The sequence below is a fragment of the Diorhabda sublineata genome, chromosome 10 (genome assembly GCF_026230105.1).
Source record: "Diorhabda sublineata isolate icDioSubl1.1 chromosome 10, icDioSubl1.1, whole genome shotgun sequence".
Taxonomy (NCBI): Eukaryota; Metazoa; Arthropoda; class Insecta; order Coleoptera; family Chrysomelidae; genus Diorhabda; species Diorhabda sublineata.
The window spans coordinates 15945060-15968659 of record NC_079483.1 but is presented as its reverse complement, the minus strand read 5'-3'; the positions used below and the strand labels follow the sequence as shown (position 1 = coordinate 15968659).

Below are 23600 nucleotides of genomic sequence, written 5' to 3'. Positions count from 1 at the left end.
GTAAATCTGAATAATAATGAAATGAAAAACACCTTTCAAAATTTGTTGTTTATTTTAAGTAACAAAAATTAAATTAAAAAATTTTATAATTAATTTTACTCCCTATGCACCAAGACATACATCCCCAAACACGCTAAGACGGCAAACTAAAACAAAAAAAATTATTTTTGCTGTGTACAAATTTCCTTTTTAATAAAATAAATAAAATGGACTGACTGAGATCATTTTGATTTACCAATTCAACGTTTATCTTAGAAAATATTCACTCACAAACGTAGTGAATAGAATATATTCAATATAAAACAAATACTCCTTAATTTATAATATTAATAATGAATTGATTTATTATCATTAAAACAACCTTATTCAAATTTCAATCTCTTCAAGACCATTTTTTTGTAAGCTATCAAAACATCAAATTCAATAAGCTTATTGCAAGGTTAACTCATGGTTTTCCCCCAAATTTAGGGGGGAAAATGTAAAATGGAATGTTTTTAGGGGTATTATTACAAAATATGGTAATGGTTAGATCCATATTGCAACGGAATGATGGATTATGCACAAAATTTCAAAAATGTTCAAAGTCAATCTGTATGATTATAGAAAATCAAAATCTAAAGAAAAAATTTCTTACTTGAAGTTTTCGATAATTTATGAATAAAAAATTTCAATGTCAATATGAAAAAATTTTAAAAAAATAATATCGAAAGAAATTTTTTTCCAGAAAACTACATGTATATTCATTTTTAAGAACCTATTTACATTGAAAATAAAGAAATATCAGTATTATTAAAATGTTTCTATTCATATATAAATTTATATCCAATTTTATATCAATTTTACCATAATATTCTTCACATTCTTACCTTAAATTTAGGATATTCATTCATCAAAATAGTGACCATTCCTACATAAGGTAAAAAGCCCCTCGCTCGGCCTACTACATCATCTTTGGTTAACCATAGTTGTCCAGGAGCATACAACCCCCTATCATCAACACTATTATTATCTCCTTTTGTTAAGAACTTAACGGTTCCGTTTTTCCTAAGAAAAATAAAATTTTATAAAAAAACTAAAAACCAATACTCCACTTCTAAAATAATTTATCAATTTCTATAAAAGTAATTACTTTTCATGAAGTTTAAGCACTCTATGAACAATTGGAATGTCTCTTCCTTCTACTTTAAATACAACTATTTCGCCAACTCTTACAGGTTCTTCGGGGTAGTTTGTTAAAAATAGCAGATCTCCCCTATGGAATGCTGGCTCCATACTACCAGATAAAACTACCACAATGGGACTCTCACTACCAGTAACTACCATGAGTCCTTTCCATATCATCAAAGCAGATGAAACTATCATACCGAAGCTAAGTACTTGGTAGATAAACTAGAAATGAACGTGAATTAATATTTAATGAGTAAAAAGGGTATCGATACTTACCTGTCGTTTATTCATCCGTTTAACATCATCAAATAAGTTCGCCAGATCCATTTTTAATATGAAGAATAAAATTCTTGTACAGATGGAATTAATTTCCACGTCAGAAAACCTACCAAGCGGGTGAGGTTAGGTATCGATTAATTTGACATTGACAACAAATTAGAGATGTCATTTTTATCATATAACCATAATGATGTTACCAATTGGTTGTCAAATATCGCTATAATTAATACCTTAATAGTTCCAGATTAATCTTTCCTTTCATTATTCTATAAAATATTTCGCTTCCTGGATATTTTTTTCGTAATTTATACAGCCTTTTGCTTGTGTGCGAATAGGAATACCCCGCGTGAACTTAGAAAAGTTAAGAACTTTGAATTAGGTGAATGATGAAATTTAACGTGTTTTCATTTTCTATTCAAAATGTCACCTTTTTACATTTCAATTCGAAAACTTCACATTTCCAAAAATATTTTGTTTTTTATGTTACCTAGAAGATCGAAATAAATAAAAATTTCTTGAATTTGTTAAAATTGCACATTTAGAAGTTGCAGGTACGTACCTACTGATTTTGTTACAAGCAATGTAAATCAACTAACCAATAGTGTTTAATAAATAGGGCAAAGTTTAGCATTTTCATAAATTATTTGTTTAATCCGTAGATTTGTTTCGTTTACCAGATTAAAAATTTTATGAACAAACGGCATTTTTAATACCCTGGCAATTTAGTTCTGCATTATTTATATTAATTACGCTCAGGTATATAAACGAAACAAAATATACAAAAAATAATTAGTAGACATTTGCTAATTTTTTACTCCCTAAGTAGCTACTATAAGTAATTCAATAAATGGCAAAACTGAAGAAAATATTGGAACTGCTGAATCTGAACTAAAATGGATTACTTTTGGAAAAATGGTATTGTCCAAATCCAACCGAAATTTGCGAAGTTCATTAGAGAAATCCATCAAAAAATTCTACAGATACCTTCTTTAGCATAGGGGCCTAAGAAGGGCCGTAAAGTCCTATTTAGATTTCCGCCTTAGGACGATACAATTATGCCTGTTATTAAGGACATTACTGACTCCAAGCCCACAATTCTTAATAATTATTTGTTATACGAATGGCTCCAGAATAAACGGCTTCTGTGGAGAACACCTCAAAAGAATCTGAGCTGCTATAAAAGCCATGATGGTGTGGGACCAGAACCACATACTTGGTGTAACTGAGAAGTCTGCTCACAAGATAAACTCTAGAGGAGGATGGAAGCACCAGGCATGATACAAGCTAAAGCACACATAGATAAGCTGCCTGTTATATTAACCAACTGATTGACTTAAATTGCTGGTGGTCGGAGGAAGAAGAAACTACAAACCATGTCATTAGTGTGTGCCCAGCACTCACAAGGTCCATTTTGTAATTGCCCAGTGATATTAAAAGTGCTTGATTGGCTTTTTGAAGGACATCAGATTTGGTAGGTTTTAGTGAGGCATGATGGGTTTATCAGGAGACCTTTATGTGCTACGGTTCATGACCAACTACTGAGGGGGTGTGGTTCTAACGAATATAACTGTAATTCAATGAAATATTAAGTTTGTTCCAGAAATATGTTCTGATCATATTTAGAAGAACAATACCTACTTACACGAGCGCGGCTTAAACACTTGGTCAAACCTCACAGCTTGCCTAAAAACAAAGGGTTAAAGCCAAAACCCCTGATTGGTTTCTGAAAGGTCATTGGCGTTTGGTAACGTCAACTGGGAAAAGACGGGTTTATCTGTAGGCCTATGTGCTCAACGGTTCTTTGGCCGCCCATAATGTAAAAATGAAACAATTTGGTCCTTTGGTTGTATTTTTTTTAAATAGAACGTGATAAATTTGAAAACAAACGAATTTGTAGAAATGCTTTCAAAATGTAACAATGTTTTGTTTAAATTTCATTTTGAATTTCAAATTAGAAATAAAATATACAGCTTATGAGTGATGAATTATGAACGATTTAATATTGGGATTTCATTCAAATTAGACAGGTGTTAAAATCTTTTTCATGGCTGATATTTCTGATCAATGGTTCAACTTGAGCTGTTAAATTATCCAGATTTACAAATTGCAATATTTTATATTACTATAGATAGATCTGACATATAACAAAGAAAATAATTCATAAAAACTATCATAAGATCCATTTCTATAAAAAAAACTATTAGGATAGTCTACACCTCTACTACTATGTATTGACTGGCTTATGAAGGATATATTAGACTAACATTGTAGAAACAAAAATCTTGGTGTTTATGATATATAATAACGTAAAATTAAAATAAAAATCCTGGTTTGAAAAATTATTTATTACTTATTGACAACAAAGCTTTAACGTTTTCCCCCTACCCTTGGAGCAGCTTTAGGAATATTTTTGTTAACTTTTTGTTTAGGGGCAGGCTTAGCTTTAGCAGGTGCCGCTGGTTTCTTACCAGCTTTCGTGCCCTTCTTCTGTTCCTTTGCAGCACTGTAAACAAAATTATATTTAGAATAGAGAAAAAGGTTTTTAACTTCGAGAAGAGTTTATTTATTACACAAGATAATTTTTAATCCTTTTGTCCTTGACCGTTTTATACACTTTCCAGCAAAATTTCACTTTTAATTCATACCATTGCTTGAATTTCAATCTCTTTAAGGTAATTTTGGACAATTCTCGTTTACTTAGTCAACAATTGTTTTAATGCATGAAATAAAGGTAGCAAAAAGTAGATGTGCATCTAATATGTCAACAAAGTGCTTGTAACATCTTTCAATTATCATCATGTCAGTGGAGCCCTTGATATAAATACAATCCATACCATTACTGATCCACCACTATATATAAACCTTTCATATGGTATTTTAGTATTTTTTTGTTACATTGCTCATTTTGGGGATATAGTGACAAAAAAGTACAAGGAAAGGGAAGTAGAGATAAGAAACATTTCTCTTACTGCTAAAAGTCTCAAAAATCTAAGGTATTAAAAAAATATAATTTAGGTACACAATATTATGTAGGAATATAAATGTAACATCTGGGTATATAGTGTTTACATTATCAAACAATATTTACTGAAATTTTAACTTTTGTTAACAACACACTTTCACAAAGAAATACATTAAAAATAACTCATTGTGTATATTCAAAATAGCATATTGATTACTTTTAAAAAATACTATTGCCCTACATTAGAGATTTAAAAAGGAGTACGGTAAAGATGTTTATCTTAAAAAAGAATTGATACTACTAAATGTCCGAGTGTCCAGATATGAATAGGGCTTGCAATACAGGACAATTGTAGAACTTGACAAAGACAAAACACTGGCTGATAAGTTAACATCAAATGTTTTCAGTTATCCTAAGTAGAACTACTCGAATGATAATTTCTCAACAATGTTTGTTTGTCAATATGTTTTTCAGAAATTAGATACGTACCGTATAGCTTGTTCTCTCTGAGCTTTTCTGACTTCAGGTCTCTGATTCCTTTTAGCCATTATATCATTTAAAGAAGCTCCAACGATAGCCCTCTGGAACTTTTGGGTCCTTCTGGTTCGTTTTTTGGTAGCCTCTTCTTCTTGACCTTTTTTATGTTTACGTCTGTACAATACAGTCCATGTTACTTTACGAGGATTCCTTTTCATTAAATGTGCTCGTTCACATTTAGAATTGAGGAAAGTGAATGTCTACAAAGAAATGTTTGTTATTGAAATAAAAATGACGATACAATTTTGAGCATTTTATACTTTAATTAATATATTTACGGCTTTACCTTTCCATCAACTTTAACCATTGTTTTACCGTGGCCAGGGTAAATTTTGTACCCACTGTATGCACACAGTCCGATCCTAAAAAATGAAAATAATGTAAAACTTACATTTTTCGAATAATTTTAAACCATATTTTAATCAATAAATTTGAATTTATTTAAGGATTTCATAGATTTTTAAAGAAAACTTACTTCATTTTGAAATTGTAATATAACACAAGTGACAGATGACACTAAAAAGGTTGACGATGTATAAATGACAATTGGCGTTTTGGTAAACTATGTTAGTAATGCAGACAGGTTTCTATCTAAAGGCTTCGTGGTATAATGGCTAGATGTCGCTGAAATTATTTTATGAATAATTTGTACAATTATGGAACACAAACTTTATAATCTTTGAAGATAATTGAGAAACTCAAACTCATTCAAAATAAACGAAGTCTACTTCAAATATAGTAGTTTATAAATCTGGTAAAACTATGTGATAAGGAATTGTTATGAAATATCTATATAATTTTTTTAATTATTGAATAATTATAAGGTGCACTAATACATTTACAACCATTTTTAAACAAAGCAATAAAAACTTTTATTTTGTTTAAACAGAGTACGGGGAAATCGTTATCTAAATATGTGGTAATTCATTTAAATTATTACTTTTCACGCTACTTTTACAAACTAGAACAATGTTACATTACTTGGTAGTAATTATTTTTTGTATTGCAAGTGTATTTTCTCAAAATGTTAGTGATCCATTCAAATTATCAATAATTCATTTCAATGATTTTCACGCCAGGTAAGAATGTTAATAATAAATATATGACTGAAAAAATTAGTACACAGTTCTACTTAGTAATTTGTGGCAACCACGCCATGTGTCCTTGCATTTAAAAATACATAATACAGGTACATATTTCTCAGAACTACCTCGATAAAACAATAATACCGACCCCGGAAATTTCAAGTTACCTTGGGTTGCGATGCCAAGTCACTTTTCTTTTATAATCTTATTAATGTCTTAATAGCTTGTAATTCACTCAATCCTCTCCGATATACCTAATACACGTTTTAGGAAAAACCTACATACTTACACGAACACAGGCGAGACTTTTTGAATCTAAGAGAAGAATCATTCTTACTCGAAGCTAGTAGTAGATAGTTTGAATATATCTAGCGGTTCCAAAACATCCAAATTACATACATACACTCCAGAGAGTTATTTTCTTTCTTTTCATAGTTAAAGGTGGAAAATAATAAGAATATTAAAGTAACTGTTAATAACTGGTTTTACGGTCAAGATTATGTGATGATCGAACCCAAAATCTGGTTCCACGATATGTTTGATTGTCAATGGTGACTGAGTAAAAACGTTTTTAAACGTTCGAAGAATAATCTGCTGGCCGATTTCTATAAACTTCAGATCGATGTGATACCTTCTCATTCGAAAGCTCTAACGCAAACTTAAAACAAAACCAACCTACGCTGCAACCCTCTGGCGCCACCCTTACTTCGAACCATCATTCAAAGCTTAATGAGCAATAATAATAATTATTGAATACCCATAAGGTATGGTTAACTTAACTAACTAACTAACTTAACTTTACCTAATAGATTTCGATGTCTAAGACTAAGGTGTACTCATCAGTGTTCATTAGATTCTGTAGAATAGATCGCAAACTTACGAACGCCTAGATCTCTGTGGAGTTAAGTTGCTCCTAGAGATTCGGCACGCGCGACTTAGTTTAGTTTTACGTTTTGTATATATTTTTGTTTATGCTGTTTTATTGATGTATATATAGTAAGTTTAAGTAGTTATGGAACTTTGTTTATTGTGCTACCTCTTCACTATCCTCGACCCTAAGATTAGCGACCATGAATTTATTCATAAAAATCGAAATAAAATCATAAACAGTACGTTTATTTCCCAATGAAACAAACTTTAATATCAGAAGTAATCTCTTATTATTTTTTGTTAAGATTTGAAGAGACGACTCCGTCAGGAGGAACTTGCAAACAAACCGGGCAATGCATCGGCGGGTTCTCTCGTTTGTATAAACAAATAATGACTATGTTACAAGAAACTCCAAATGCCGTGCTGCTGAATGCGGGCGATGATTTCCAAGGGACTATTTGGTATTCAATGGGAAGATGGAACGTAACTCAAACATTTATGAATAAGTTACCCATCGATGCAGAGGTAATTTAAATTTAAAGATCCGGACAGAATAATGATTTATTTTATAGAAAAATCGCATATGGTTAGCATCGTTTTTATTTGTACTATCGGAAGAATAGTATTGAATAATTTGCACCCCTTTTTAAACCGCGGATAAAATTATTTTCAAACGCCGATCAAATTTAAAATTTGTGAAATAACAAAAAACTTATTAATATTTTTATATATCGTCAACTTTCACGTTGTATAATTTAAATACTTTTTAATGTGTCCACGAACTATGAAATGATCTTTTCTTCGGTGTTACCCCAGAATAAATAATACAGATGTCTCAGAAAGACTGAGAAACTAAATTATGGGAAACATGCAATAGGTGAATGATTTAATAATATAATTCAGAACAGTTTTTAGTTCTGTTCATGAAAATTGAATTTTTCTTATGTCTGAACATTAAAGATTGAGAAAGGTTATGCGGTCAAGGTTCTCTGCACTCTTTTATATATTTAAAAGAACTATTTTTATGGTTTTATTTTAACAAAAATTTATAGCAATAACACTATTCAATATTTCCCTCCTTATATTGACAAGCGACAGGTGACGTTCATTATCTTCTTTTTTTAATCTTGCTGGCCTTTAATTTTTGTAAGCAACAAAGGCATCAAATAACTAACTAATAATTTATAAGTATTTTGTAATCCTTTTTATTTTTCAACATAGTTTTCTTTTTAGTCTATACACGTCATCGTTTGATAGAAATCCCTCTCCTACAAGTGAAACTTTTAGGTTAGGAAACAGGAAAATGTAGCTGGGGAGGCCAGATCTGGTGAATACGATGGATGGTCTACCAATTCGGAGTACAATTCGTTAATTTTAGCCATGGCGATCACTTAAGTGTGAAAAAGTTGGTTGTCCTGATGGAAAATCTCCACAAAGACTCATTTATACGATTGTGAAACAGAAACCGAGTGTCCAAAATGGCTGAAAGTTTAGTTTTAGTTTCTCAACGTGTATTGTGCTGATATCTTCGAGTTGATATCGAAAACTCTTCAAATTCCTCTCGTTATAAAGCGCATCCACACTGCTACAGATGAAAAGATTATGCAGAAAAATCAAATAAAAAATACTTGAAAATTAATATGCCAAAACATTTTCTGTTGTATTCCCTTCCATTCTTTCCCATTTTTTGCTTTCGTTTTCCAGTCCTGAATTCCTTTCTCTCTTAGATCTTCCATCACTGCTGCGTATCAACTTTTCCTTGGCCTTCCTTTTTTTCTTGTTGCTTCTTGTTCTATGTCCATCATTTTTTGTTGCTCTAAAATCTGGCATCCCATGTATGTGATCCAGCCACTCTATTCCTTTTGGCTTTATTATTTTGCTTAGCTCTGCTTCTCCAAATAGATTCCTTTTTCATTATTTGTTCTTCTCAACCTCCTAGTATACTTCTGAGTATTTTTCTTTCCCATATATCTAACTTCTCTTCCTCTGCTTTATTAAGAATCCAGGTTTCGCCTCCGTATTTCACTGTTGGTCTTATTATAGTTTCTTGTAGCTGTAGCCTCGCCTTGCTAGATATTTTTTTGAAACTTTTTATTTTCTCATTCAGAGCTCTCAACTGTTTATTTCCCTTCGTCATTATCGCTTCTAGATTTCTTCCCTCGCCACCGTTGTCCTTTGAATATGTTTCAAGTTCATTGCTTTTTCTTCGTTCAGTTGTATTGACAAAACTTCTTATTTTTATTTTCTTTTGTGGTGTTGTCCTTATCATCAACTTCGAGATTTATCTTCGTTGATTCGTTTATTTACTGACTCTGCCGTTTCTACGAAAGCCCTGTCTTCAATAAATTTCGTGTATTTATTAAATATATTTATTAAACATTTTTATCAATTCTTAGACTCTTGGTAATCATGAATTTGATAATGGCATTGATGGCATCGTGCCTTACATCAAAGCTCTTCAATATCCAATTGTAGTTTCAAACATGGACGATTCAGATGAACCCGAAATACAAAATATTTATCAAAAAAGCGTTGTTATTGAAAGGTTCGGCAAGAAAATAGGAATTATAGGAGTAGTACGAAAGGATTATCCCGTAAGTTTTATACTTTTTTTTCACTATATTAATGGAAAGAACAAATCATCTCACACACATCAATAGATACGATCGCGGGTCTGATTCCGAATTAGTTTAGGGAAGGATCGCATGCGCGGGTCGATTAATTCTATCCCCCACGAACTACAATTTTGAAAGTGCGCATGCGATCGGTCCCTGAACTAATTCGGAATCACATCCGCGGAATTAGGTTATATTTGAACAATGTTGCCGTACTTTGAACGAAGGACGAAGATTAAGCAAAAACATTAAGTCCGATTAAACTGATGGGACAGTGGAAAGTCACAAGGCAGGCCACTATATATTCTAATAAATGTCCGTCTGCTATTTGTTTAATATATTTTATGATATATGGGGAAACTTGATTGAAATTTTCAATTTCAAATATTTTTTCTAGTTTTGGCAAAACATGTAAATTTTGATCTTTAGGGGGTTGAATTTGTAGCGCAAATTAAAACTTTCATACGTCTAGCGATCAGAACCAGCTCCTGAGAAACCTTAGATGAAAAGGTGAGATTTTTATGTTCGTTGAACCCTGTTAATATTATTTTAATGATTTTGGAAAATTATTCCGGGATCAATGGGTTTTTGAAATTGTTAATCCTAATCTTTGGCTCCTTTGATGCTTCCAACGTTGGATGCTAATATGATGGGACGCATCGTGTGGTCGTAGTACGCGTGTCATTCGACGATTGTCGGTTTTTTTGGTCCGCGTCAAAGGAGTACCCACCATTGGAACGAAGTTGGAACCAACCCTTGTGGTACAACTACACATACTTCTCATCCTCTTGCACGTAAATGCTGAATGTTTTGTATGAAAAACCAAAGTTTTTGCCACGTTTTCATTTCTTTAGGTAGCTCTAGGTAATGTTCCAGCCTTTTTCCAATGCTCAGCCAACGTTGGAAGGTGAATGTTGGCTCAAACGTAGTACCGGCTTAACATTTTCAAAATAGAATTACGAATTATCAACCTAAGCACAGAATTAAAAATTGAAGCATTTTCATACGAATTTACATCCCCTATTTAAATACAACAGGGGTAGAAAATTCAAAAATTCTTTCTTAGGGAGAGAGAGTAGTATTTTGGGTTCATTGGGATCATCATCATTGCTTTTCACGGATCTTTCGATGCAGACAGTATGGGGTATTACACCAGTTACGTCAAAATTAGACCAGTCTGGATTCATTTTGATGGAACCAGGAGAACCCCTGTACAGACTGCATCGAACCAAGATAGGAAACATAAAATATATATATCATTTAACTTTATTGCCCCTATGAAATCCAGAATTATCGCAGTTTAATCATTAATTTCGATGAAATAGTTTTACGTATCGACTGCACAGAGGTCTGGGGTGCTAGCACAACTCAGTACAACCTTTCCATTTGCGATGAAAAATTTCTGTGTCGAACTACAAAGTAGTTGGCCAACTTCTCTAGTAGCACAAGTAGCACCAAGCCAGTACAATTCAACCATATTTTTTTTGAATTTCGAAAAAGGCTGGGCTAACTTTACCCTGGTGACAGCCAGAAGATTTTAAAAACAATAGTATCAAAAACAGCAAAATCAAAAGAGGTAATGACATGTCGCTAGACACTCTCCCGGATACTAAGTACTATCAAAACCTCTGCTGGGTTTCTGGTCAAATGAAGTGGAAAGCAACTGTAGAGAACTGTATCAATGTAGAGGAAACAAAAAAGAAGAATTACGATACAATCAAGCCTGTTCACTGGACATAAAAGGTAACACAACAGGCATCGGGCTTTCTATTGAACCACGACCAATCTAGATCGTATTTGTCCGTACTAATCTAAAACACCTCTTGCCATTTGAGAGTTTTCAAGGGATGGTTATACAGGGTGCTCCGATACTAAACGTGTGTAAAGGGAAGTCTGAAACGATTACAAAAATTGGAATTTTAGTTGTAATTGATATGTTTTGAAATTTTTTCAAAATTTGAACTCGTGATATTGCGACACGTGTATTCTAGGACATTACTTATTATTTTGTTTCTTTTTATGTTTATCAAGATACTGGCCAGTACCGGAAAATTGAAATTTTATGACGAATCCGAAAGTATCAATAAAGAAGCAGAACGACTTGTCGAGGAAGAAAGCGTTTTTACTAATATCATATTGTCCCATTGTGGTTACGAAATTGATCAACATTTAGCTCGAAACGCTTCGGAAAAAATTAGTATAATAGTTGGTGCGCATTCTCATACATTTCTTTTTACAGGAGGTAGGTTTTTGCCAGATTAGGTCATTTATGAAATTTCAACATTCATTTTTGGAACCAATGGTGATATTAATACTGAACATTCTGTTTAAACTATAACTAAACCTAAATTCGCAATTACGCTGTCAGACGCGCGTTTCGATAACCAAGTTATCGTCTTCAGAGACTGAAAATAAAGTTTAATTGTGATTATTTCAAAACAGTGAACAGTGTATTCATTATTTTGCAATTGGTAGATATTGGGTTGAGTATAACTAAAAAAAAAAACATTGATTTATGAAAAGCAGTGGCGTAACGTGCTTTGTAGGGGCCCTGTAGCAAAATTAGTTGGGGGGCCCAAATTAAGGGTAAAATTTTCTCACAAAAGAAACAAAAATGCTTGCATTGAATTAAAATAAATTTTTATTGATTATAAGTTATCGCTTCCTCCTAGAAATTGAGCTAGGAAAATAATTCAAATTAAATGTACACTTTTCTTGTCTTTTTTTCGGCAAATTGATTTTTTAAATCAACTATAGCTGAAGTCGATTTCAGTTTTTTTAACATTCCCGCTTCTATAGTCAATAGTGACAAGTCTGATAGCCGTTCCTGCCCTTTTACTTCCACTCATTCTTTTCAAAGATCAAACTTATTAACCAATAAATAATCAGAAGAACAAGATTGTATTGTATTATAATGTAATAACAGTTGAACCGTGGTTTTACTTAAACGGGGAAATCCCGCAATAACTGTACATGTACAATGTTGCCAACTTTTGGGGGCACGCTCACTGCAAATCCCAAGATTTCACAAACGTATAAAAATGCATAAAATGCGTTTCATGTAAAATGCCCAAAAACAAACTATACATGATTTGTATACACTTTGTATACGTTTCATAGTGTGTGAAGAATTTATAGTTTGTGTACGGCATTTGACATTGAAGAGGCTTACCGTGTTGAAAGTATTTACAAGAATAACAAACTTGGATTCGCAGTGCTTAACCCGGGAAAAAAAGAGATTGCTTTTCAGACTTTTGTCATTTTTGAAGAAAAAACTCTATAGGCACGTATGACAGTTTTTTATACGTTTTTCCCGGGAAAGCTTACCATGATCTTCAACTCAAAAAAACGTGTAATCTACAGTAGTGAAAAATTTTAGTATATACATACGAGGATGGTCTCAGAAGTACCTGGTATGATCTAGAGATTGCGGTAGTTGTTTGAAAAATACCATTGTATTGAAAAGTTCAGAATCTATACCACAGTTTCAAGTTTAAAGACTCCACGTTGTTTAGTATTTGTTGTCAGTGGACATGAGAAAGCTGTGCAAGATAAGTGCCGAGTTTGCTCACAATGGAACAAAAACAGAGTCTTGAAGATGTTACCATCGAGTTTTACAGAAATAAAGCCGAATTTTTGCGCCGTTTAATAACCATGGATAAAACGTGGGTCCATCACTTCACTCCCCGAACAGACGAACAACCAAAACAATGGATTGAAAATGAATAACCGGCTCCAATGAAGCCAGCGACTGTTCCATCTGCAGGCAAGGTCATGCCGTCGTTTTTTTGGGGTGCGCGTGTGATAATTTTAATTTACTATCTTGAAAAAGGAAAAACTATTAACGGCGTATATTATGCTAACTTATTCCAACTTTTGAGCGAAGAAACCAAGGAAAGTGGCTGCATTTGACTAAGAATTGAGTGTTGTTTTATCAAGAAAATTCACAAAATCACATATCCGTTATTGCAATGGCCAAAATTACTAAATTAAAGTTTGAATTGCTACCTCATGCACCCTATTCGCCAGATTCAGCCCACTTGGATTATTTTATGTTCCCAGACTTGAAAAAACGGCTTGGTGGTCAAAGATTTTCAAAAACAATGGAGAGGTAATGTCGGCAGTTGATTGCTGTTTTGAGGAGCTTGAAGATTCTTATTATGTGTTTTCTTTATTGGGCCAGCTACTTCTGGAACCATCGTCGTACATTATTATAATAGTTTTTAAATGGTGGGGTATCTTACTTACACAATTTATTAATACACTTACGCTAAATACACTTAACTATTCACTATTCACTTAACTTTGCAATAAAATTCATTACTAAATACTTATCTAATTTTTATCACATTAATTTATTTAAATACCCCGGTTGGTTTACTTTTTACTATTCTGAAGTGTTCACTATTACATCATATTGACTAATACATCTCTAATTTGCCGTTAACAAATAAAAAAGCCTTCTTATGAATTATCTCTATAAACACAATCATAACATAATGTAAATAGCTTATAAAAACAGTATAAAGAATCGCTGCCAAATAGGGAAAAACATCTGCGCCAAATTTTAGATTCTAACGTGGATGAGTTAGTTAATGAGTGGTTTCTTCAGAAAATTAATGTTTCCAAATTACAAATAGGTAATTTCACATTCATAAATATTCGAAATTCATTCCAGATAATCCTCCAGGTCCTGCCGAAGTCGAGGGTCCTTATCCAACAATAGTAACTAGTAAACATGGTCACAATATTCTGATTACTCAAGCTTCGGCATATTGTAGATACTTAGGTAATATCACTATATTTCTAGACGAAGAAGGCGAAATATTGGAATATTCTGGAGCTCCCATATTTCTGGATTCAAATCTTTTACAAGGTTCGTACTTGAAGCGTAATAGAATTTGTGCCAAACGGAAGTACAACCCAAAAAAAAACGCGGCACCCATCTTGCGCATAGCTTTCTCATGTCGCGTCGATCATCCTGCTTTGTGGATTTTTAACATTTCTGGAGTTGTCCCCTCATTTGGTGGACAACTGTGATACTGGTCTTCGAAGGTCGCACGTCCTCGTTTAAACTCTGCTATCCAATATTTTACTATGATAAAGTAGAAGCTGTCTCACCCAGAATAGAATCTAGTGCAGCTTTGTTTTCTTTTGTTGGACTGAGGTTTTACAATTGAAATATTGTATCACATAACGATGACCAAATTTTTCCATGGGTACAAATTCATTGAGATGGCTGCCAAAACACTAGTCAACACATTTTGGTTGTTTTGGTACAATTGTCTGCATACAGATGAAACTTTATTTTTCCACTATGACGTTATGGCCGACGTTTCATGTCTTCGGTTGAAAAATAATGTCAAAAAACTTGAATCATCATACCACTACGACCACTCTGACAAGCGCAATCTGATTCGTAACCTGAATGGACGCAATTCATCTGAGAGATCAAGTACATTTCTTATTATGGTTTACCTCAACCGAAAATGAGTGGATAGAAGTTTTAATGACGGTATGTTATTTGAAGCATACGTTTTATTTAACGAGACCAGGAATAAGCGACGATGCTAATTTTTATATTTTGCTGTCGATAGAAGACAACGCAACAGATATTGCCTTGCAATAAAAAACTGTACCCATACAAAGATCCACTTGTTGACGAACTCTTGAGGAAGGAATTTTGTGAAATATTCATGAGGAATTGTGATGAAAGTGCAAATTATCTAAATACCGTAGTATTTTAAGTGGTTCAGTAGATCTTCATAATTCTCCCTATTGGTCTTAGAAAAAACCCCACTGGATTCGATCAAAATACACCCAGCGCCCCGAAAAAATTATATTTAGGTAGGGAAATTTATTGGTCTTATTGGTCTTTATTGGTCTATCTTTCTTTCTCAACTTTGTATGGTAGTTGGGGAGCGGGGGGCTAGTTGTAACAATTTGTCGCTTCTTGGCTATGAAAACTTACTTGTTTCGTATTTATGAAATCTAGCAGTACTATTCCAATTAACAACTATTCAACTATCAATCCCAAATAAACTTTTGATAGAACCTGTAACGATTTTTGGTAGAAACGGTTTTGAAAAAAACTGACGAGTGCTACAACTTACCCCGTGATTGGGGCTAGTTGTAACAGATTTATTTGGCATATTTAGCATAAGAAACTTTACAAACCTAAAACAGGCTTAGACACTTTCAAAAATAAACAAATATGTAACATGTTGTTTATTTACTTGAACTATTAAGGAACTTTAGGCTCACAGCCAGTAACAAAATATCAATTTCTTGGTAGACCAGAATACATTCTACTCATTTTATAGATTAAATGCACCTGACGAAAGGTTAAAATAATACTGCTAAGGAATTGTCTTGTATGTTCATGAAAATTATTTATATCTATAGTGTTTCGAACAGGATTGTATGGACCATCGGCCTAATCGAGAGAAAAAACAAAAAACGTTAAGTTGTATCTGATTTTCTAGATGATGATATAAATGCTGCTTTGGAACCATGGAAGATTCTATTCGATAACCAAGGTAATCAGGTTGTTGGTTCAAGCTTTGTTAAGCTAGACTCTACTAGTTGTTACAGACAAGAATGTACTCTGGGTAATTACATAACTGATGCTATGGTTTACGAGGTAAGTATCTTAGTAATTTATTCATAGGTATGGTGACATTAATTGAATTTGAGTACCGGAATACGATGTTTATTTTATCGATAAGAACGAAATAGTTAATTATTTTGATAAAATAAATTTACAATCATGATATGCAGGACAATATTCGAAGTGACGTCAATTTTGAGTGAACTGGTTCTCTGTTGTTTTATTTCGGGCTCAAATTTTTGATTCATTGGGCACGCCTTAAAGTAAACTTTGCAATTTGCACTAATAATAGCGCTGATATAAATTTTTTAATGTGTAAATTTTTATTTCTTCTTGTAACACGTCAATTGCTTGCTTACGTCACCAGCGCCGATCGATCTGTCTGTTCATCTAGTTGTCTGACGAACCACGAAAAAAACCCTGCTCCATTTTTATCAAAAAATCAACTTATTGTCGTCGAAAGAGTCAGATTTGTAAAACAGGCCGGTTGTTTTCTTATACAATCGGCGTTGCGGGCGCTGATGACGTAGCACCTGCTTGGAACGGATCTCGGACGGTATAAAATATATCTTCTTCTAAAGTTTGTAATATTAATCCTACTGATTCAAAATAAACACCATTATTCTTCTAAAATTATGTTTTTCGTTCAAAATATCATTTTTAAAATTTTCTAACCTGTTAATTAATGTGCATACAAGTAACCTCTATTTTATTTACTAAAACGTAACGTAGTAGCGACTCCATAACATTTCTGAGTGTTTTAGTTGAAAAACTCAAAACTAAACTGTCCTTTGTTACTTATTAATAATAAGCAGATACAGTAAGATCCCGCTTAAGGCTGTTCCGGTTTAACACGATTTGACTTTTGGGATTCCCCGAAATTGCACGCAGGGTTGAGTTTTCTGATACCGGAATCAGTTTGTTGATATTATTGTAAGTATACATTTAACAGAGCGTCGAAAAAAAAATATTAAAAGAATTTACAAAAGGGATTCGAAAAAGGTTATTGTTCTGAGTAGTTCCCTAAAATTCCATAACTTTTAGTAGAATCTCAATTCAGCCAGATCTGGCAACGCTGCAAGCGTGGCGAAGCAGAATACAGCCCCCTGCTCTACGCGCTCTGGCTTAGAGACAAGCAGAGTTTCTAATTTGCGTAGAAAAATGTTGTGAAGCCAGATCCGATTTTATACTTTGTACAATTCTAATATTTAGTAATAATATAATAAATCAGTCATTTCGTTTCGTTTCAATAATTACATTCCACTTACGAATCCGAAGAGTTTATCCAATTGCACTTTAGAGGTCTGGAAGGGTGCGTGGCTCTCTGGCAAAAACAGAAAGTCCCACAGAAGCAATCACAGTGCGTCAGGTCACGTGACCGTGCAGACCACTCAACGGAGCTTCGTCTGCTTATCCATTCATCAAAATGAACACCTTCCGCATCCATAACGCGTAATGCAGCGAAGCTCCGTCTTGCATGAAATGTCGGATGTCGGATTGTCTATTTGCCCACGTAAATCTTCGATTTCCAGATAACTTTGGCCCTCCACATGTACGGACCCATTTTACCTCCCGTATGAATATCTGCTCACACACACATACACACCCCAGACAGGTTTAAATCTTCTTCAATGAAGATATGAGGATTCTGGTCGCAGTTATACCGATTGACTATACCGTTCAACTTGAAGGTTGTTTCATCCGATCACAAAATGGAATTCTGGAAGTGCGGATCATTTTGACTGCATCCGAGGTACCACTCGCAAAATTCCATACTGAGTGTGGAGGAAACGCGGACGGTAAACTCGATAGAATGATCGGATATTTGAAGCTTTCCCGATAGCACAAATTGGCTCTCTTGCTCAATTAACACCAGCACCACTGTTTCAATATTTTCGGTAGTTGTTACAAATACCGGTCGTCCATAACGCGGAACGTCGGCAATAGAGCCCGTTTTTAAAATTTCCGGTACGTCTTCCACACTGTTGAACAATTTGGTAGCGGCAAGTTGTTTAAATTCAGTAAACATAATCTTGAAATCGTTCGTACGCAGGTATGACGTAACAAAAAAATTTTTTCTATAGCGTTGACAAACTTATCAAATTTGTCGGATTTATGCCGATTTTTCGAGAGCGTTGCCTGACTTATGCCTATCTCTGTATAATATAACGATTTTATAGCTTTCGCCGCCTCATGGTTCAGAATACAGATTATAAAAGAAGCGGTGATACGAAAACGGCGAGGCGACTGATTTCCCAGTGACATTGAAAACAATAATTGAATTATCTTTCTAATTTCGGTATGAAACAGGCCTAGTTTCCGAGAAAATACCAAAATAAACATTTCTATTCCGTAAAGAAAAATGTGCACCAGGATTTAAAGATGCAAAAGATAGCGTCTACTGGGTAGTAATCCAAGCGGATGTTCTAAATAAAATCCATTACTTGTTTACCATTACAAAAGCCCAAGAGCGTTGAGTTCAGAATTTTGAGCATGACCATTACATTCAGCTTCTTCAGAAGTAAAACACTTTAAGAAATTTCTTTTCCATATTGTTGAGAAAAAAGTAAATTGAGAGAAGCTGGCATTTTTTGGAAGGGTGGGAGTGAAGAAATTTCTCTTAAGACGTCAAAATGGAATTAAGAAATTACAACTGGCTAATGAGAATGAAAATTGGATGCAAGAAGACATGGAGAGAGTTTTATGGAGTTAAAGTTTGATATTTGTGGGCCTAAGAGTGTTTGTGCCCAAGTAAAAGAAAAAACAGATGCTAGATCCATGTGTAATCCCGACTGTGAAACTTGGCGAAGGCTCGGTGATGGTTTGGGGATGTTTTGGAGGAAGAACGAATGGAGATATGGTAAAAATTGTTTGATAAAAAAGTAACTTCGATAATATGTGAGGAAAAGGTCAATATTGAGCGTAATTGCTACTTTTTTAAGCTGAAAATCATGAAAAATCAGCATTTTTGTTCGTTTACAATTTAAGCCATGAGAGTCATGGTAAAAAAACGAGAGGTCCGCGTATAAAACTTTGTTATTTGCAGTTTTCACCAAAAGTAGCTAAATTTAAAAAATCACAAAGGCAAAACTACACTAACTTCAGGTTTAATTATATAAAACTTACTTGAAGCGTATCAAATATAGCATAATAGCATGAGTTCATCTTCAACTTTATTATTTGGAGTCAAATAAGAATCACGGTTAACTATAAACATTTCCAGAATTCATTCACTGTGTAATTTTACTAAAATGCCAATTTTCAATAGTTAATTAATACTTATCTCGCAGATAAAATACAATTGTTAAAACGGCCCTTAATAGCACGCATTCCAGTTGGAGTAGTTTTTGATTTATGATTTTAGTATTCGAAAAATGTCGCAGAGAATGTATGGACTAATGCAGCAATCGCATTTACAAATCCTGGAGGATTGAGAACAGATATTGAAGTTGGGGGTGCGTAATTTATTAAATGGCACAAGTATGATAAGCGATAATCATGAAACTCTATACATAGACTATTATTGATATTACGAGAAATCGATTTATCATATCTATTTTATACGGAAACATTTACTTCCGGAGATTATCTCAGGATGGCTAACAGATATCGAACCGTGGATAACGTTGTTCGATAAATCTCATCAAGATCTATTTGTGTGTGAAAAGTCCTGATGTAAGATTTTTGTAAGGTTAGGTTAGGTTAGGATAGGTTAGGTTAGGTTAGGTTAGGTTAGGTCGTGCTAGAGACTGAAATAAAGATAAACAAAAATAATTTTCTTCAATCAAATATTTTAATTGGACTTAAATTTATAACTTTTCACATTTGAAAATCTTTTTTGATTTCTTCTATTAATGAAATTTACGACATCCTCGTCGCCATGTATATTCTATGATTATGTCCTCTCAATATTCTGAAGTTACATGCATATCGTGGAAGAATGCTCTCAGAAGCCTTCAGCTGACCCCAATTATTTGGGTATGAACCCCGATATCATAAACAGATCTTTCTTTGGGATTGACCCACTCATGAGTGTAGCCTTCATTGCTGAGGCATCGATAGGCTACACACAGATAGATCTTGATGAGATCTGTCGAACAAAGTTATCCACGGTTCGATATCTGTTAGCCTTCCTGAGGTAATGGCCACTTCCGGTATCTCCGGATGTAAATGTTTTCGCATAAAAATAGATATGATCGTCCTGGGGTGGCTTATCATACTCTTACCTATTAAATATAACGAGATTTATATTTCTTCATTATTTAAGATATTACTTACAATGATATGGTGACAGCTTGTCCATTTGAAAATACTTTGGACTTTGGTGTTATCCAAGGAAAGTATCTGAAGGAATTGTTAGAATATACAGTTGCTCCTTATTCCAAGGACAAACCTAACGCTAGTCTTAAGCTACTTCAAGTTTCAGGTAAAAATTTTTTCATGAAATTGATTCGATTTACCTACGAAATGCGTTTATTTTTTCAGGGATTCAAGTAGTATATGATCTATCTCGGATTGTAGGTGATCGAGTTATATCCGCTAAAATTCGTTGCCAAAATTGTACAATACCCATTTACGAAGATTTAGACGAAAATATAGACTATCCTTTGGTAATTAATTCTTTTATTGCGGAAGGAGGCAGCGGATATCAGATTTTAATTGATCATCTGAAGAATAGAACGATTGGTCCGGTGGACATTGACGTGTTAGTTGAGTTTACTAAAAGAAAATATCGAATTTTTCAAGAAGAATTTGGAAGAATAACATTTAAATAACAATAAAAGATTATAGTCTAGAAATATATAGTTTATTCAGATATAAATAGTGGTTTGATATTCACGAGAATAACTTAATCTCAAAAAAATTTCATCGGAGTATAACAATATTATGAACGTTATTAGTACACCGCCATCTAGTGTTGCTGCTGCTGAAGCTGTGCTCAACAGAAAACTGTCAAAACGAGTGTATAGCTAGAGCTTCAGTATATATTGATAGATGGTGATAACAACGAACTATTAGTAGTTATGTGATGATTATCCATTTCTGACTAAAATATACACCTATACAGTGTTCAATACCCTTAGTGGTATTGAGCTATTTCATTATAAATACTTTCTCTTGAAAGGGGTTGATTAACTCAACCTCATGTATTAGAACCAAACATAATTACTTATATACCATATCGTATTGTTATTTAAAACTTATTATATTTAAATTTATATGAATATGTTACATATTACTGAAACATTAACGGTCTTTCAACGTTGCTGTTCGTAGCAAATTTCACACCCTATTAGGCCAAGCAACGGGGATTTTTCGTGACACAAATCTTAACAGGTAGCGAGTGGTGCCAATCGATAGAGTAAGTTGCCCCCATCAAAACAGTATACTTTTAAACTCGAGAAAATCGCGCGTTTGTTTGTTATTAACAAAAAACTGTAAATTTTCGGACTTTTTTTGGTTTTTTATTTATAAATCCGAAAGATTTGTAGGAATCGTTATGGTTGTAATACGAAAGTTGTAGAGAATTGGATAACGAAGAAAAAGAGCTGTCGCGCGACTTCGTAGCTTGATTAGAAGCTGAGAAAACCCGGAAAAACTGGAAAATTCTCTCTTTTTTTTAAAAATTCATATCTCCGTCAATTTTTGACGTGGAGAGCCGAAACTTCGCAGAATGATAGAAGAACATATGCGCTTTATGCATGCAAAACCCTGTAACTGTGCGATTATTAGTTTTGCCGTAACGGTTGTTTAAACAAATTAACTCGAAATTTTCCCGAGTCTCCTAGTGACACACGGATCGTTTAAATTCAATTTTGAAAACGGATTTCGAAAGAATGCGACCTCAGCTACACAATGTATATTCTGATTTTTCGAAAAAAAAAGAAAAACTGTTTCAAATCCGACGTCAAAGATGACCGTTTTTTTTCGCGCGCCGTGAAATAGTCGAAGAGTGGGGGGAGCAGAGGCGGAGGAGAGAGAGAGAGAGAAAGACAGACAGACAAAGAGAGACAGAGAGAGAAGACCCGAAAAAGAGACGCGGAAGATGATCCAGTTTTTCCGGGTTTTCTCAGCTTCTAATCAAGCTACGAAGTCGCGCGACAGCTCATTTTCTTCGTTATCCAATTCTCTACAACTTTCGTATTACAACCATAACGATTCCTACAAATCTTTCGGATTTATAAATAAAAAACCAAAAAAAGTCCGAAAATTTACAGTTTTTTGTTAATAACAAACAAACGCGCGATTTTCTCGAGTTTAAAAGTATACTGTTTTGATGGGGGCAACTTACTCTATCGATTGGCACCACTCGCTACCTGTTAAGATTTGTGTCACGAAACCCTATATACAGGCTGCCCCGTTGCTTGGCCTATATTCAGTATTCATAAACTTGACGTTGTTTGCCATTATCCATTCTTTCTGATGTGTGTATTGCTTTTTCTTACCGTATTTTTGTTTTATAGTTATAATAGATGATAATATACATGTCCAAAAATGCCAATTGAAGTCAATAATAATTTTGTACTAATTATTATGTAGAAATTTCCTATTTCGTAATCGAGAATTTCATATGGAGATATGCAATACTCTATACAGGAGACCCTTAGTTTATCAGTGTAGATATCCAGCGTATGTTTTATATACAGTTTGTAAAAATCAAATGAAATAAATTCAACAAATATAGAAATTCGTCGAATTCAAATTATAAGTTAAAATGCGATGCCTACCTTCAATCCTCTTCGAATGACATATACAACAAACAATTTTTTAAATGGAACTATATACTATTTAAAATGTCGTTTTCAACTTTATTGCAGCAATTAATATAAGAACAAAATAAAATCATATGATTACAGAAATTCACTATAATATAGTCAAAAACTATAAAGCAAAATGTAAAACACTAAGAACTATGAATTTCAATTATGTAGATGTTCAAAATTTTTATCGCGAATGGATTGGCAGATCCTAAACTTAATTAAAACTGTCTTTTAATCTTTTTGAACATATCAGGCGTAATTCACCTAATCACAAGCGTTATTAATTCATTTGAAACAGAGGGTTAAATATTGATCCTACAAAATGAAATTGGTGATATCCTACTCTGTTGAACCAAGGTATATTAGAAGTAGAAGCTTGCCGGAATTTTGTATAGATGATGCTACTATCGCCAATTGCGTCAGTTTGTTACTCGATGGTATGTGAAGCTATTATTCTGTACATAATTGAGCTTTTAATACGAATTTTATATTCATTTTCTCTTGAAAGGGGTTGCCGTAAGGTTGACCTCTGAATATCAATTCAAATTAATCTCCAATCGTTGTTTATGTTCACTAATTTGCTTCTCTAATATCCCGTATTGTTTTTCTGTCGGCTACAATTTGTATATTTAATAACATTCGTAAAATTGTATATAGTGTATGAAATAAGATTGGGATTTATTTTTACTTATAATTTATATTTAATTTGAAACT

General features: G+C 33.5%; 3 protein-coding genes across 4 annotated transcripts; 1 reads left to right on the top strand and 2 right to left on the bottom strand.

Moving 5' to 3' along the window:
• Positions 1-33: 33 nt before the first annotated feature.
• On the bottom strand, positions 34-1603 carry LOC130449787 (signal peptidase complex catalytic subunit SEC11A). Its single transcript, XM_056787790.1, has 4 exons — positions 1444-1603; positions 1130-1389; positions 867-1044; positions 34-146 (listed from the first exon to the last, which is right to left on the bottom strand). The coding sequence occupies exons 1-4, from the start codon at positions 1492-1494 to the stop codon at positions 96-98; spliced, it is 540 nt and encodes a 179-aa protein (XP_056643768.1). The 5' UTR covers positions 1495-1603; the 3' UTR covers positions 34-95.
• A 2173-nt stretch (positions 1604-3776) lies between these two features.
• LOC130449788 (60S ribosomal protein L24) lies at positions 3777-5502 on the bottom strand. The gene is made up of 4 exons (XM_056787791.1): positions 5421-5502; positions 5232-5307; positions 4898-5145; positions 3777-3949 (listed from the first exon to the last, which is right to left on the bottom strand). Exons 1-4 carry the CDS (start codon positions 5423-5425, stop codon positions 3814-3816), a joined length of 465 nt encoding a protein of 154 aa, XP_056643769.1. The 5' UTR covers positions 5426-5502; the 3' UTR covers positions 3777-3813.
• A 384-nt stretch (positions 5503-5886) lies between these two features.
• Positions 5887-20947, top strand: LOC130449364 (apyrase-like). 2 transcript variants are annotated; one of them, XM_056787141.1, is made up of 9 exons: positions 5887-6024; positions 7206-7425; positions 9297-9494; positions 11547-11757; positions 14194-14391; positions 16001-16158; positions 19490-19580; positions 20393-20551; positions 20611-20947. In XM_056787141.1, exons 1-9 carry the CDS (start codon positions 5915-5917, stop codon positions 20898-20900), a joined length of 1635 nt encoding a protein of 544 aa, XP_056643119.1. In that variant the 5' UTR covers positions 5887-5914; the 3' UTR covers positions 20901-20947. The 2 variants fall into 2 exon arrangements, with proteins under 2 accessions (XP_056643119.1, XP_056643120.1); XM_056787142.1 differs by lacking the exon at positions 14194-14391 and having other exon boundaries at positions 5900-6024; positions 20611-20935.
• The last annotated feature ends 2653 nt before the right edge of the window (positions 20948-23600 follow it).

What these genes read in the sequence shown, in the direction of transcription:
- LOC130449787 (XM_056787790.1), bottom strand. Translation starts at nt 1,494, where the DNA reads ATGGATCTGGCGAACTTATTTGATGATGTTAAACGGATGAATAAACGA. An exon ending in AACGGATGAATAAACGACAG is followed by an intron (nt 1,390 to 1,443) that starts GTAAGTATCGAT and finishes GTTCATTTCTAG; the next exon opens with TTTATCTACCAAGTACTTAG. An exon ending in ATGAATATCCTAAATTTAAG is followed by an intron (nt 147 to 866) that starts GTAAGAATGTGA and finishes TTTTTGTTTTAG; the next exon opens with TTTGCCGTCTTAGCGTGTTT.
- LOC130449788 (XM_056787791.1), bottom strand. An exon ending in TGGTTAAAGTTGATGGAAAG is followed by an intron (nt 5,146 to 5,231) that starts GTAAAGCCGTAA and finishes ATTTCTTTGTAG; the next exon opens with ACATTCACTTTCCTCAATTC. An exon ending in CAGAGAGAACAAGCTATACG is followed by an intron (nt 3,950 to 4,897) that starts GTACGTATCTAA and finishes TTTTGTTTACAG; the next exon opens with TGCTGCAAAGGAACAGAAGA.
- LOC130449364 (XM_056787141.1), top strand. Translation starts at nt 5,915, where the DNA reads ATGTTACATTACTTGGTAGTAATTATTTTTTGTATTGCAAGTGTATTT. An exon ending in TACATTTCTTTTTACAGGAG is followed by an intron (nt 11,758 to 14,193) that starts GTAGGTTTTTGC and finishes AATTCATTCCAG; the next exon opens with ATAATCCTCCAGGTCCTGCC. An exon ending in AACAGATATTGAAGTTGGGG is followed by an intron (nt 19,581 to 20,392) that starts GTGCGTAATTTA and finishes TCATTATTTAAG; the next exon opens with ATATTACTTACAATGATATG.